A 15,012-nucleotide genomic window follows, 5' to 3' on the forward strand; every position below is an offset into this window, starting at 1 on the left:
ATACTTATTAGTTTTCTCAGGATTCGAAAAAAATGAATCCCCATTTGAATAGCATTGCAGCCGAAAATACGTACCGATCCTCTTAATTATTGATAAACAATTACTTATCTAAAATTTTAGTTGAAAATTAAAGATTTTGTTGGAAAAACCCGCATTTTCCGGGGAAAATTTGCGTCAAAGTAAATCGCAAGAAACACGTCTCTATGCAGAATTTAATTACGGTGAATTTTTATTTGGGTGTTTTTGGTGTATAGTTAAAATCTTTGGAGTTATAGAGCAAAAATTGAAAAAACACGATTTTCGGGCGCCATTTTGTTTATAAAAAAAGTAGCACACTATCTGCGGACTTTGCATACCTATATTATTAATATATACAATCATAAGATTCGATTCCAGCAATAAAATTGCTGGTAAATAACTTTTCCTTGTATTTTGCTAATTAGCCCAGAGTATAGTTGTGCAGCACTTTTTGGCTCTCGCCAAACACGAATTCGCCGTCTGCCACTATTTAAACAGATTCTGGTCTAGGTTGTAGCTGAGGAACTCTTATTGGTTGACGACTCCTACAACCTGACCCTAAAATTCTTCTTGTTATTGTAGCCAATGATACGGTGACTCCTGTAGCATACCTGAAGTCTCTTTGGAGGACTGGTACAGACAGAGAAGAATTTCTAGAAAAATGGAAATTCTGATATATCTATTCTATTGCTGTTTGGTAACTCAGGGTCTACCAGAGCGAGCTCTATTCTGTATCGAATTTGTCTCCAGAAATCTATTCCATATCCGTGAGATATCACTTTGAGAAACACCCACTCTTTCATCCACGAACCGCTGTGAATGGTCTTACTTAACTAAAGCGATAATTCTTGCACGATCCAACTCAGAAATCAAATTACGATTCATTATAAATCACATTTTCAAAAATTTTACCAGAATATATTTTTCAAATGTAAATGATTTAACTAAAATAAAAACCAAAAAACTTGTATTTTATATGAAAGAGGCCTATTAAATATATGGATACGGATTCATAAAAGTGTAAACATCCGTGTGAATTCGAGGGGTGGTGCATAACTTTTGAAACTATTGTGTATTAATTAGAAGGGTATTAATTTTTGTTATTTTTCAGGTGGTCAGTATCACTAGTAGTCGCTCTCGCCACAGCTGTAGCGATATTGGATGTATTTTTCATCCTGGTCGCAGTTCCAGAAAGTTTACCAGAGAAAGTCCGTGTATCACCCATCAGTTGGGAACAGGCTGACCCTTTTGCATCACTTCGAAACGTCGGACAAGATCCTACCATTCTACTGCTGTGTATTGCCGTATTCTTGTCATATTTACCCGAAGCAGGACAATACAGTTGTATTTTTATGTATCTCAAATTAGTGATGGGTTGGAGTGATCCCATGGTAGCTGTGTTCGTTGGGTTAGTGGGCCTGATGGCTGTCATAGCCCAACTTAGTTTAGGTAAGTTTACAGCCATACACCTGTATTTTTTGTCGTTCTATTTTCACCAAAAAGTTTCTTAATAATAATAATAATAATAATAATAATAATAATATATTATAATAATAATAATAATAATAATAATAATATCCTGTGGGAGTTTTTGTCAGTTCTTCTATCAGGCGCGGCCCCCTGCGAATGGGGGATGCTTTCTGGGTATTCGTAGCGCCAGTACCCAGAGAGTAGCAGGGATACTTGCCGTGGAACAAAAACTGACACCTGGCAGTAGGTATAAAATGCACACCCATGAGAATGGAGAATAATAATGTATGTTTAGGATCGCTGCCTGGGGATCGCCAGGGCACGTCTGGAGCCGGCGCTGGACGTGACAGCATGCGGGACGTCGGTGGCAGGGTGTTGAGGAGGCGGGCCCCTGTCATACAATCAGCTACAGCCCAACCACAACCACAACCACAAGCGAGCCAAACAACAACAAGAGCTCCACCCGCCGAAGGTGCTGCGCTGGATCATCAGCCGGCGCTCACTCAAGCGGGACGGCCGAGGCAGCGCATGAAATGGACTGTGTCCATTAATGAAAACATTTTGCGCTTCTACTACAAGGTGACAAACCTCGGCCAAGAAACAATCGGCTACCGACAACAGCTGTATGCCGAATTTTGCAGGACGTACCCAGATATTCAAGTATCGGAGCAACGAGTATCAGACCAATACCGGGTAATTATAAGAAACAACCTTATCCCAGAGACTAGACGCAATATCATCAGAAGCGAAGTCGAACGGGAGATTCATAACGATGTTTTAATTGAAGATCAAGTCCCCAATGAAGTTCATGAGCAGATTCCTGAGCTTGCCATACAAGAAACTCAACCTGACAATACAGAGCAGGAAAACAACGAGCTACATGATAACCTAGTAAGCGAAATGGCACGTGCTGTACAGGAGTTTAATGGAACGAACCCACTTAGCAGACCACCGCTACCACGAATAAACTCTTGTAAGAAACTAGGGGCGCTGTTACAAATTGTGAACACTGAAGTCCTACCCAATTATGTCGTAGAAGCCCACACATTAGAATATTTGCACATGCTAATCTACTGTGCAGCAACAGCAATTGCTAATGTAATGGGCGTTAAGATCAGAACACGACGGGGTACTAACAACGGAAGGACTGGTAACAGAATTGCGCCCTGGGAAAAAAGACTGCTCGGAAAGATTGAATTGCTGCGTAGGGATATTGGTCAAGTCACAGAATATATACGAGGTGTAAGAAGTACAAGAGTCATCAGGAGAGCTGAAGAAATAATACGGAATACTGCAAGACACTCAAGATACGATCCAGAAAACAACACAGCCCAACAGTGCCTGGATACATTAAAACAAAGACTCTCAGTTTATTCAGGACGACTAAGAAGGTACAAAGTGAGTAACAACCGAAAATCCGACAATGCCCTTTTTGAGACTGCTGAGAAGGCGTTCTATCGGAAACTCAATTCCACCGTAGAAAATCTCGATAAGTCTTACCCAAGCCAAGAAGAAATTCATGAGTTTTGGGGAAATCAACTTTCCACACCAGCTGCTCTTAACAACAATGCTGGATGGATAGAAGATGCGGCACAGAACTGCCAACACTACACTACTACTCTCTACGAACCCTTCACCACTGAAGAAGTCTCAAATATCATCAAAGAGCTTCATAACTGGAAATCTCCTGGACCAGACGGAGTTCAAAACTTTTGGCTCAAGAAGTTCTCGAGTGCTCATGAATGCTTATCAACACTAATTAATCATGTTATTTCTAATCCTCAGGATATACCATCATTCCTAACTCAGGGAACCACTTATTTAATACCGAAGGATCAAAATAACACCCAAGATCCAGCAAAATACCGCCCAATTACTTGCCTTCCAACTTTGTATAAATTGGTCACATCCTGTGTAGCCCGGCGTATCTACCAACACTGTGCTTTGCATAATATCTGTGCATAATCACTGTGCATAATATCGTATGGCATTTTTGCCGGGAAGATCCTTTCGGATAGTTCCGGCGCCATTTACATATTTAACCCTGTTTTAAGTAACTAGTGCCGATGTACACTAGCCCAGGGGGACCGACGGCTTTACGTGCTCTCCGAGGCACGGTGAGACGGCTCGTGCCATTATTGGAAATGAAAATGGTTTGTCTTTGGCAGGGCTCGAACCCACGTCTACTGGCGTATGAGGCCAGCGTTTATGCCGTTACTCCACGGCCGCTCACGAGTTTCTTAATAGTTTCTTAATAATAGTCGATTATAAAAAAAAAACGTTCTATTGCTTTTAAGTCACAAATTAGAACGCAATAAAACTCTCATGCACTCTCTCATCTTCAATTGGGACAATCACGTCTTGCGCTACGTAGATAAGAATTATTTTGCACTCTCAGAAGAAACACTCCCTAGTCCTTAGATCCTATGGGATCACTACAGGAGAATTTTACTCTCATCATTGCATGTGGTGGTCTTTCTAAAGACAAATCACATGCTATGATTTTTATATTATTTTCTTTCTTTTAGTATAATTTTCAACATGTTTTTACTTTTGCAGGTATTTTAATAAAGAATCTTGGTTCAAAACATACCATCATGTTGGGTCTTCTATTTGAAATGCTCCAACTGTTATGGTATGGTTTCGGCACCACGACGTGGATGATGTGGGGTGCCGGTATATTAGCTTCAATGAGTTCCATTACTTATCCTGCCATTTCTGCGTTTGTGTCAGTTCTTAGTACTCCCGATCGCCAGGGAGTTGTTCAAGGTATGGTATAACTTGGAAGAGTATTGGCAGGATCTTTTTATGTATGTATTGTAAATTATTTTTTTTTTTGTAAATGGCAGCACACTCGTTGTATTTTTATTTATTTATTTATAGTACTATACAATTGACCTGGCCCCTTGTGACTAATCCAGGTCGTTTCCTGATGGGATTACAGTAGTTTATTACAATATTATTACTTTAAGAATTTTTTCTATTTGACTAATTAACAATAGCCCTAATCTACTACTAATTATGAAAACTACAAATTTATATATACACTCGTTGTATATATAAATGACCCTAAAACATATACTGGTTAACCCATTCGGTGCCGATCACGCGCCTGCGGGTGATATGGTTACTTCAGTCAGGTGCCGTTCACGCGCCAGCGCGTTATATGGTTACTTCAGTCAGACGACGTTCAACAGAATGGCTGCTAGCCGACTTCCATCCTCTTCGATAGACAGCGAATGGTTTAAAATAATATCATTCATGTAGATACCGATTTCTGTTTGGGCTATTTTTTAAAATGTTCACCCTATACATAGTCTATAATAGTGGTAACGATTCAGCCAACACCATCCAACCCCACTATTTTTGGATGATAAACCTTAGATGAAGCGACTGAAAGCATAAAATACAAATCCAACAAACGATTGAATATAACAATAGCCTCAAAGTTCTAAAGACAAAACTAAGAAGTGGTAAAAAAGAAATCTCCTTATAAACGGAACCAATGTGGAACGAGTAGACTGATATGCATATCTTGGAACAATGATTACTTCCAGGAGATTAAAATTGTACAAGGAATCTAAAGTTAGAGCTAAGATTAAGGTTAGCTAGGTGCTACGTTTTCTCGACGTTGTTTTACGGAATGGAATCTTGGACCTTGAATGCGACATCAATGAAAAAACTGAAATCATTCGAGTTGTGGGTATATAGAAGAATTCTGAAAATATCATGGACAGAACACGTCGCAAAGAGGTTCTGAGAAAGGTGAATAAAGAAACGGAAGTCTTAAATGCAATAAAAACCAGAAAATTGGAATATATCGGATATATTACACGTGGAGAGAGATACAATTTGCTCCAACTCATAATGCAGGGAAAGATTCAAGAAAAAAAAGCATAGGGAGACGCAGAATATCGTGGCTGCGCAACCTGAGAGAATGGTACGGATGTACATCAAATGAACTTTTCAGAGCAGCCGTCTCCAAAGTCAGAATAGCTATGATGATTGCCGACCTCCGTCGCGGAGATGGCACTTGAAGAAGAAGAAAAAAGAAATAACGAAATTAAAAGATAAAGATGGAAATATAACCGACAGAGGTGAATTCCTAAAAGTAGTAGAAGATTTCTATACAGAAATCAACAAAACCATGATGGGAAACAAGCAGGTTTTAGGAAAAATTTTGGCACTAGCGACTAAACTTTGCTAGATGTTATTATTAACGACCGCGAGTTGACAGAAAACGAAATCGCTCAAATCACAAAAGGTGCCCTCACTTACTATACTGATGGGTCAAAAACAAACGAAGGAGTAGGAATAGGGATCACAGGTCCTAATATTAGGATATCCGCAGCCCTTGGAAATGCTCCAACAATATCTCAAGCAGAACTAATAGCAATAGAGTTCTGTGCTCAAGAGTGCTTAAGAAAAGGCCTCAACTCAGCAAGAATATTTATTGCATCTGATAGTCAGGCTGCTTTGAAGGCTCTGAAGTCCACAACTTACGAGTCAAAAATAGCCTGGAATTGCAAACAATCCCTTAAACAACTGGCTAGTCGCAACAAACTAACGTTGCTATGGGTGCCAGGGCATAAAGGAATTGTCGGAAATGATATTGCCGATAGTCTCGCAAAGGAAGGAGCTTGTACTCCTTTCATCGGACCTGAACCATTTTGTGGCATACCAAAAAGCCGCATAATGGATGAAGTTCGAAAATATGAAAAGGAACTCAGTGCAGCCTACTGGAAAAATGTTCCAGGCCAAAGACAGGCAAAAAGGTTATTACGACGCTCTGCCCGCTACGCGAAATTACTCTTAGAGCTTCAGAAATCTGATCTCAGAGTAATCACAGGAATTCTCACTGGACACTGCTCACCCAGATACCATCTCTGTAAAATGGGCATACTGGACAGTGGGCCATGTAGATTCTGCGATGAGGCAGATGAGACGTCAGAACATATTATCTGCAATTGCAGAGTAATTGTTCGGCAACGCCATAAATATCTGGAACAGGTATTCCTTGATCCTGATCAGATTACAAACCTAGCTCCAAAACGAATAATGGACTTTCTTAGAAGCCTAGACCTTTTGGACTAAAATATAGATGTAGGGTATACAGAAAAGATCTTATAGGTCGCAGTGTAGTAAGGTCAACTGGGCCAATCGACGCCTTTTGCAATCTACAATCTACAATCTAAACTTTGCACCTGCACTGTATAAAAGGGATTGTAGAAAAATCCATCGAATACAACCAACCATTGGTCCTGGCTTTCGTAAACTTTCGCAAAGCATTCGATACGATAGAAATTCATAGCTTAATTAGAGCGATGGTTACTCCAAACTGATCGCAAACTGATGAAGTAACAGAGGAGTGGCTTAAGTCTGTTTTTATAGCAATTCCGAAATAGTAGCAGGCAAAAAGATGCGACCAAAAGGTTAATTATTAGTCGAATGACCAACACTGAAACTTTTTCTTCGCATTATTCATAGAAGAATAAGAAGTCATTGCGAGAGGGACCTAGATGAAACCCAGTTTGAATTTAGGAGTGCGCTAGGTACACATGAGGCTCTTTTTGGATTAAATGCACTTCTTCAAAAATGCCGCTACCAATGTGAAGATATTTAAGTGGCTTTCATCGATTACGAAAAGGCTTTTGATAGGGTACAGCATGGAACGCTTTTGAGCATATTAACAACCAAAGGCTTTGATGGTAGAGACCTACGTATGGTGCGTTCAAAGAGGCGTCAGACAGGGATGCATTCTATTCCCTCTGTTATTTAATATCTAATGGAATATAATTTTCAAACAGGCTTTGTAAGATAAAGGCTTTGGAGTGAAATTTATTGGTGAACTGATCAATAATCATATTTCTTAATTTTTCTAAATAATTTGTAGGTATGGTTACTGGTATGAGGGGTCTTTGCAATGGATTGGGTCCCGCCATGTTTGGAGTAGTTTTTTCTATGTTCCATGTTGATCTTAATGGAAATAATAATAACGCAGATGCTACGCATTCTACTTCATCATTTGAAACATATTCTCAGGTAATATTCAATAACATAATATTCAAATATAGTTTAATGATCATGATTAATTCAAAAACATCTGCTAGTTTAGGAAAGTAAATAATTTGTTATATTTTCAGCTTGTGCCTGGTCCACCTTTCGTCTTCGGAGCTTTCCTAGTCATATGCGCCCTATTCGTAGCTTCATTCATTACTAGTAAATCTCATGTTGATTCTGGTAAGTAAATTGACAAAATTAAATTAATTTTCCCAATCTAGCCAATATAATTTTGGTTGTATCTCCTATGTGGCTCAGTGGTAAGAGAGCCTACCTTTGGATCCAAGGGATGTAAGTTCGAATCCAAGCTGGGTAGGAAATGTGTCTGTATTAAAAATTAATTAATGAAATTTTTATAATAATATAGATGATATAATGTGGCTGGCAAAAAGAGACGAGATAACGATGATCATGGGTGACTTTAACGCCAAAATTGATCGTGGTGCTAAAAGAGACGACAGAAGTACACAGTCTCGGTACCAGAAACAATAGGGGAGATAGACTTGTACCGGGTGTCCCGATAAGAATGGCTCTCGGCCATATCTCAGGAACCGTTTATAGTACAGCTTTGAGAAAAAAATATTTATAACAAAAGTAGCCTCGAGAAAAGCCTGGAAATTATTTTCATAATTGTAGGTCTACCGCTATAGGGCGTAATTGAATATCAAAAAATTAAAAAATCAACATTTTACCAATGAAAGGGAAATCCAATAATCGTATTCTTCATAAAATTCAGCTCATATTTGATTTCACAAGTTTAAGTCTACCTTTGCAAATAAGAGGTGGGGCTGAGTGGGAAGTCCGGTTCTGCTAAATCGAATTTTGCATACTTGGTCTTGTTGAAATCAGCTCCTTTTCGTCAATGTAAGGGTCTTATTTTCGAAATAGTCTAATAAGTAATATGCCAGCTAGTAGGCGTTATTTAATTATTTTCGGAAATCTAGTTTTCTTTGGAGAATATTAAATACAAGTATGTATTCATTTTTAATCCTGTATTACAAAATTAGACCAAATTAGCAACATAATACCGAAAACCGCATGTCGATACCTTTTTTCCATCTCGAGATATCTTAAGGAACGTGTAAATTTTAAACAACTGTTAATGTCACCCGTAAACGAAGTTAAGGAAAAGTAGTGTGCTATGGAAAATACAAAGAACCATTTTCCATATATTAACGTATATAATTAAAAAAAAAAACAAGAAGACAAACAACACTATAGTGTAGGAAACAAAGGTTGAACCTTGCAAAGTGGACACAAGTCCGGTTTTATTTTTTTTTCTGGTATATAAAGGGGTGCTTATTATAAGACTAACTTTTTCTGAAAAAATTTCGCCCCGGAACCCCCCTTTTCACCCCTTTAAAGGGGGTAATTTGTGGTTTTTGCGGAACGTAGCCCTTCCTGTACCTTTTACAAAAAATTTATTTTATAAAAATATGAAGAGGACTATATTTTCTACGATTTATTTCCAACAGCATATGTCTATCATCCACCGTTTAGCGGGGGTGGCGCCCCAAAGTTGACAAGTTTTTAAAAAAGATGTTTTAAAAAAATATATATTTTTCCCTAACTGTAACGGAAATTAAGAAGAAATCCTACCGCAATTATTCACAAATAATTGATTGATTTTTTGGTATAGGTTTCACTTAAGGGTAAAATTGCCCTTTTTTAATTACAGAGTGTTACATTTTAAAAAACCCCTTTTTATACCATCTGAACCGTTTATGCTAGAGTAAAAAGACTTTCAGCGATTACCCATGTACTGGTGCTTTTTACAAATTTGTATAATGCACCCCCATTTTTTCCCCGGAACCACCCAAAAAAAAAAAGAAAAATTAATAAATAAAGTGATTTTCTTGGAATCCTTCACACACAATGCCCTTTATTAATATGCTTCATATATCATTTTCTGCAAGTTATTATTACCCATGCATGGACACCAAAAGCGATTTCCTAGTGCAACCCCTGTAGCCAAAAAAAAATAAATAAAATGGGGGGTTGAAAATTTTTTTTGTTTTTTGCTTTTTGATCCATATGGGCATATGCTTCATCAATAGTGCTTTTCAAAAATATATATGATTATTGCAACATCCCTGTGGAAACCACCCCTATCCTTGAAAATATACTGCAGAAACTACCCCTATCCCTTGACGAGAATATTTTTACGATTTTCTCATTACCTATGCATTCTTTTTAAGCAAAACTTATACAAGGTTAAAGACCACTATTTACTCTAAAAATTAGGTCCTATTCATTTTTTTCGTATAAGCAACCGTTACGGCACAGTGGCGCCGTAAACCTCATATATGCTTTGGTGGGCTCCAGTTTTTGTTTTTTTTTTCGTCATCTGTTCGTTTTATTGATAAAGTACTTATGTAAAATAAAACAACACAGTGTAACCTACAAATTATGTCTTATGCACATTTTACAATCTTTGCGCCCCAAAGCCACAGTCGTGGCCCAAAATCAATTGTTGCATATTTTCGCCACCTACACGCATTTTATTGCCTTAATGCTACCTTAATAGCACAATATTCACCCTTAAGTGGTCACTAAACAGTGGCGGATCCAGGGAGGGGTGATGGGGGCGATCACCCCCCCCCCTCTCAAACCAAGTGATATTATATTTAAAGATTATAAAAATATTCATTTATTTTTATAGAAATTTAACCAATTGGCACCTCCCTCTTAACGATGCTGGATCCGCCACTGTCGCTAAAGCATAAAAAGTACGCCATTTTTATAAAAATAATAATACAATATAAGTATTTCTATAAAAATAAATGAATACTTTTATAATCTTTAAATATAATATCACTTGTTTTGAGAGGAGGGGGGTTATCACCCCTTCCTGGATCCACCAGTGCTTAGCGAATACTTAAGGGTGAATATTGTGCTATTAAGGTAGCATTAATGCATTAAAATGCGTGTAGGTGGTGGAAATATGCAAAAATTGAATTTGGGCCACCACTGTGGCTTTGGGGCGCAAAGATTGTAAAATGTGCATAGGTCATAATTTGTAGGTTACACTGTGTTGTTTTATTTTGCATAAGTACTTTATCAATAAAATGAACAGATGACGAAAAAGAAAACAAAAACTGGAGCCCGCCAAAACATATATGAGGTTTACGGCGCCACTGTGCCGTAACGGTTGCTTATACGAAAAAAATGAATAGGACCTAATTTTTAGAGTAAATAGTGGTCTTTAACCTTGTATAAGTTTTATTTAAAAAGAATGCATAGGTAATAAGAAAATCGTAAAAACATCCTCGCCAAGGGATAGGGGTAGTTTCTGCAGTATATTTGCAATGATAGGGGTGGTTTCCGCAGGGATGTTGCAATAACCATATATATTTTTGAAAATCACTATTGATGAAGCATATGCCCATATGGATCAAAAAGCAAAAAACAAAAAAAAATTTCAACCCCCCATTTTATTTATTTTTTTTTGCTACAGGGGTTGCACTAGGAAATCGCTTTTGGTGTCCGTGCATGGGTAATAATATCGTACACAAAATGATATATGAAGCATATTAATAAAGGGCATTGTGTCTGAAGGATTCCAAAAAAATCACTTTATTTATTAATTCTTCTTTTTTTTGGGTGGTTCCGGGGGAAAAATGGGGGTGCATTGTACAAATTTGTAAATAGCACCAGTATGTGGGTAATCGCTGAAAGTCTTTTTACTCTAGCATAAACGGTTCAGATGGTATAAAAAGGGGTTTTTTAAAATGTAATACCCTGTAATTAAAAAAAGGGCAATTACCCTTAAGTGAAACCTATACCAAAAAATCAAACAATTATTTGTGAATAATTGCGGTAGGATTTCTTCTTAATTTCCTTTACAGTTAGGGAAAAATATATATATTTTTTTTAAACATCTTTTTTTAAAACTTGTCAAATTTGGGGCGCCACCCCCGCTAAACGGTGGATGATAGACATATGCTGTTGGAAATATATCTTAGAAACTATAGTCCTCTTCATATTTCTATGAAAGAAATTTTTTGTAAAAGGTACAGGAAGGGCTACGTTCCGTAAAAACCACAAATTACCCCCTTTAAAGGGGTGAAAAGGGGGGTTCCGGGGCAAAATTTTTTCAGAAAAAGTTAGTCTTATAATAAGCACCTCTTAATATACCAGAAAAAGAACAAAACCGGACTTGTGTTCATTTTGCAAGGTTCAACCTCTGTTTCCTACACTACTATAAAATAAAACAAAGAAATAAAAGCAACTACTTACTTAGTGACGACTGTTGAGATAATAGCTATCACAACATCACATAACTATCACAAAGAGAGAGAGAGAGAGACTGTACTACTGATAGGTGCTGGTTCTAAATATAATATGTGAGGTTATCTACCTGTACCTGTAATAAAGGGGGTGAGAGAGGGATATTTAAACACTAAGGTTTAAAGGAGCTTTTACCATGAGTACTAACATTTTATTAAGAGGAAATATATACAAAATAGAGTAGAAAACCTAGGAGAGAAAGAGAACAAACATACATAAAACATAAATGCGTGGATGCAACACTAGCGTTGATCCAGAGAAAAACAAAATACCTACTACAAAACTACAAAAACTACTTACGAGCTACCAATGAGTCTTTCAGTCCGTGTACGCACTATATTGTCTGTCCAAAGTCACTTATTCCACGATCCAGTCTGGAGATGATGCGATGTGGCGACGGTGGATTTTACAGATGGGGTTATACCAGCAACGAAGCGAGCTTCTAACACCTTGTTACACAAAAGGCACTATACTTTTTATTGATTGCACTTTTATTCGTAGACTTTTAGAGGTGAGGCCGGCTAACAGCGAGGATGCAACAAGGAGGTTGATCGTCCGTGTCTTATACTTCTGAGTGCTAGCAGCAACGGGAGTGTTGCTGGAATCTCGACTCAAATCGCACTTTTTAGCGTCGAATCTGGCAACGGTGTGTTGCCCAGATCTCGTACTGATACACTTGAGTGGGGCGACGAGATGTTGTCCTGAGCTAGATTGATTCCACTCTGCCCTTTTCTTCAACGGTACTTGGTACTTGGAGGGTGAGGGAGGTACCGGGATAGAAAGTTATTTTAAGGCACATGTCTTTTAGGCGCACAGATTAAAAACTAAACACTAAATTGTCCTTTGTACATATTGGCACTGTTGACAGTGTTGCAATCAAAAATGGAGCTAGAAGTAAAAATATTTCAAAATATTTTTTTTATGTTCGAATAATTATTCGAACAACGACCTAAATGTCCAAATTGTTTCTCATCATTTTCGATGCAAGCATTTTCTCTTTCAAGAGTAGATTGAACAGTCTTCTCAATTTCTGCTGTCGAAATGCTTTGAATGGCGTTTCGTATTCTCTAGATTCGAGATCATGTTTTCTCGCGTAGTGGGCCTAGCGGCAAAAACAAGGTATTTAATCCGTCCCCATAAATAAAAGTCTAAAACAGTTAAATCTGTTGCTATTCAATCTACTCTTGAAAGAGTAAATGCTTACATCGAAAATGATGGGCAACAATTTGAACATTTAGGTCGTTGCTTTTAATTATTTGTTATATTTGTTATATTACAATTAAGTAGTTGCTTTTAATTATGTGTTATATTTTATAGTGTTGTTTGTCTTATTGCTGTTTTAATTAATTGTATACGTATACATCTGGAAAATGTTTATTTGTTTTTTCCATAGCACACTACTTTTCCTTAACCTCGTTTACCGGTGACAGTAACAGTTATGTTTAAAATTTACACATTTCTTAAGATATCTCGAGATAGAAAAAAGGTATCGACATGCGGTTTTCGGTGTTATGTTGTTAATTTGGTCTAATTTTGTAATACAGGATTAAATATGCATACTTGTATTTATTAATATTTTCCAAAAAAAAAACTAGATTTCTGAAAATAATTAAATAACGCCTCCTAGCTTGCATATTACTTATTAGGCTATTTCGAAAACAAGACACTTACATTGACGAAAAAGAGCTGTTTTCAACAGTACCAAGTATGCAAAATTCGATTTAGCAGAACCGGAGTTACAGCTATTTTTTCATAAGAAGGTTCCCACTCACCCCACCTCTTATTTGAAAAGGTAGACTTAAACTTGTGAAATCAAATATGAGCAAAATTTTATGAAGAATACGATGGTTGGATTTCCCTTTCATTGGGTAAATTGTGTAGAATTTTGATTTTTTAATTTTTGATATTCAATTATGCCCTCTAGCGGTGGACATAGAATTATGAAAATAATTTCCAGGTTTTTCTCGAGACAACTTTTGTTATAAATATTTTTTCTCAAAGCTGTACTATAAACGGTTCCTGAGATATGGCCGAGAGCCATTCTTATTGGGACACCCGGTACAATTCTGCTTAAAGAACAACCTGTTAATTATAATAATTTTTCAAACGACATCCTAGAAGGCTACACTTGCAGACAGAGAAGACAGAATTGTCTTCTCTTGTCAGAGAAGAATCAATTTAAGAAGCTCTTTTTACCTTAAATGTGTTAATAGAACGTGTTATTCAGATACGTAGATGTATGTATGTGTATGCATGTTTTATTATTTATTGAAAAGCATTTGACTGCGTTAATCACCAAAAGATGATCGAAATTCTGAGAACAACTGGAATTGACGAACAAGGCTTGCGAATTATCTCAGAACTGTATTGGCATCAAATGGCAATAATTGATATAGAGCACACAATATCTGAAGATATACGAATCCGACGAGGTTATTTAATCTGTATTGAGAGAAGCATTAGACAAGATCCAAGGTGGAATCAAGATTAACGAAACCAGTATCAGGTACGCTGATGATACAGTCCTAATAGCAAGCAAGGCGGTAGGTCGTGATAGCGAAATATTCGGTTTAAATCTAAATGTTTCCAAAACTAAAGTTCTAGTATTTGCAACGTTACCAATAAATCTACATTTGTATGCCGAGGGACAAATAATAGACCAAAAGCTTCATAAGGTATTTGGGAGCGAATATGTTGATATTCCAGATGAGCCAGTGTCACAAAAAAAAACAGAAATCCTATCAAAAATCGAACAAGCGAGGAAAATATTCCTGAACTTGAAAACATTTTTACATTAAGGGGTGGTGTGCTTTGAAATCAACATTTCAAGCACATTTTTGTAATTATTGAAACTATTGTAGAATTATTTTGTTTTTAAATTAAATAAACCTATTCAGTACAATTCAAAGAATATTTAAGAAAAATTTCAAGGCAAAATATTGAAAAACAAACCAACGGTGTCAAATTTTTACAGACACCTCAAAAAATGGATTTTGCGGTGGACATCAGAACTAGTACAGTAGAGTTCCGCTAATCCGAATTTGGCAATAGATTTAGGCACCAACCAACATTTTGTCTTGAAAAACGTTGTTTGATCGTACATCTCAGATGAATGTGTTCTTATATTAAAGGGTTCAGTACTTCCTTCTTATTATCACAGGCTCTTATTGCTTT

General features: G+C 37.0%; 1 protein-coding gene across 3 annotated transcripts in view; it reads left to right on the forward strand.

Annotated features, from left to right (window-relative positions):
• The window catches only part of LOC126888350 (hippocampus abundant transcript 1 protein), an 89,355-nt gene that overhangs the window by 57,411 nt on the left and 16,932 nt on the right, over nucleotides 1-15,012 (forward strand). For all 3 annotated transcript variants that reach the window (XM_050656520.1, XM_050656522.1, XM_050656521.1), the window contains exons 3-6: nucleotides 1,130-1,467; nucleotides 4,048-4,257; nucleotides 7,382-7,530; nucleotides 7,632-7,728. In XM_050656520.1, coding sequence (XP_050512477.1) covers nucleotides 1,130-1,467; nucleotides 4,048-4,257; nucleotides 7,382-7,530; nucleotides 7,632-7,728 — 794 coding nt within the window. The remainder of the gene's footprint in view (nucleotides 1-1,129; nucleotides 1,468-4,047; nucleotides 4,258-7,381; nucleotides 7,531-7,631; nucleotides 7,729-15,012) is intronic.

This window comes from Diabrotica virgifera, chromosome 7 (genome assembly GCF_917563875.1).
Source record: "Diabrotica virgifera virgifera chromosome 7, PGI_DIABVI_V3a".
Classification (NCBI taxonomy): domain Eukaryota; kingdom Metazoa; phylum Arthropoda; class Insecta; order Coleoptera; family Chrysomelidae; genus Diabrotica; species Diabrotica virgifera.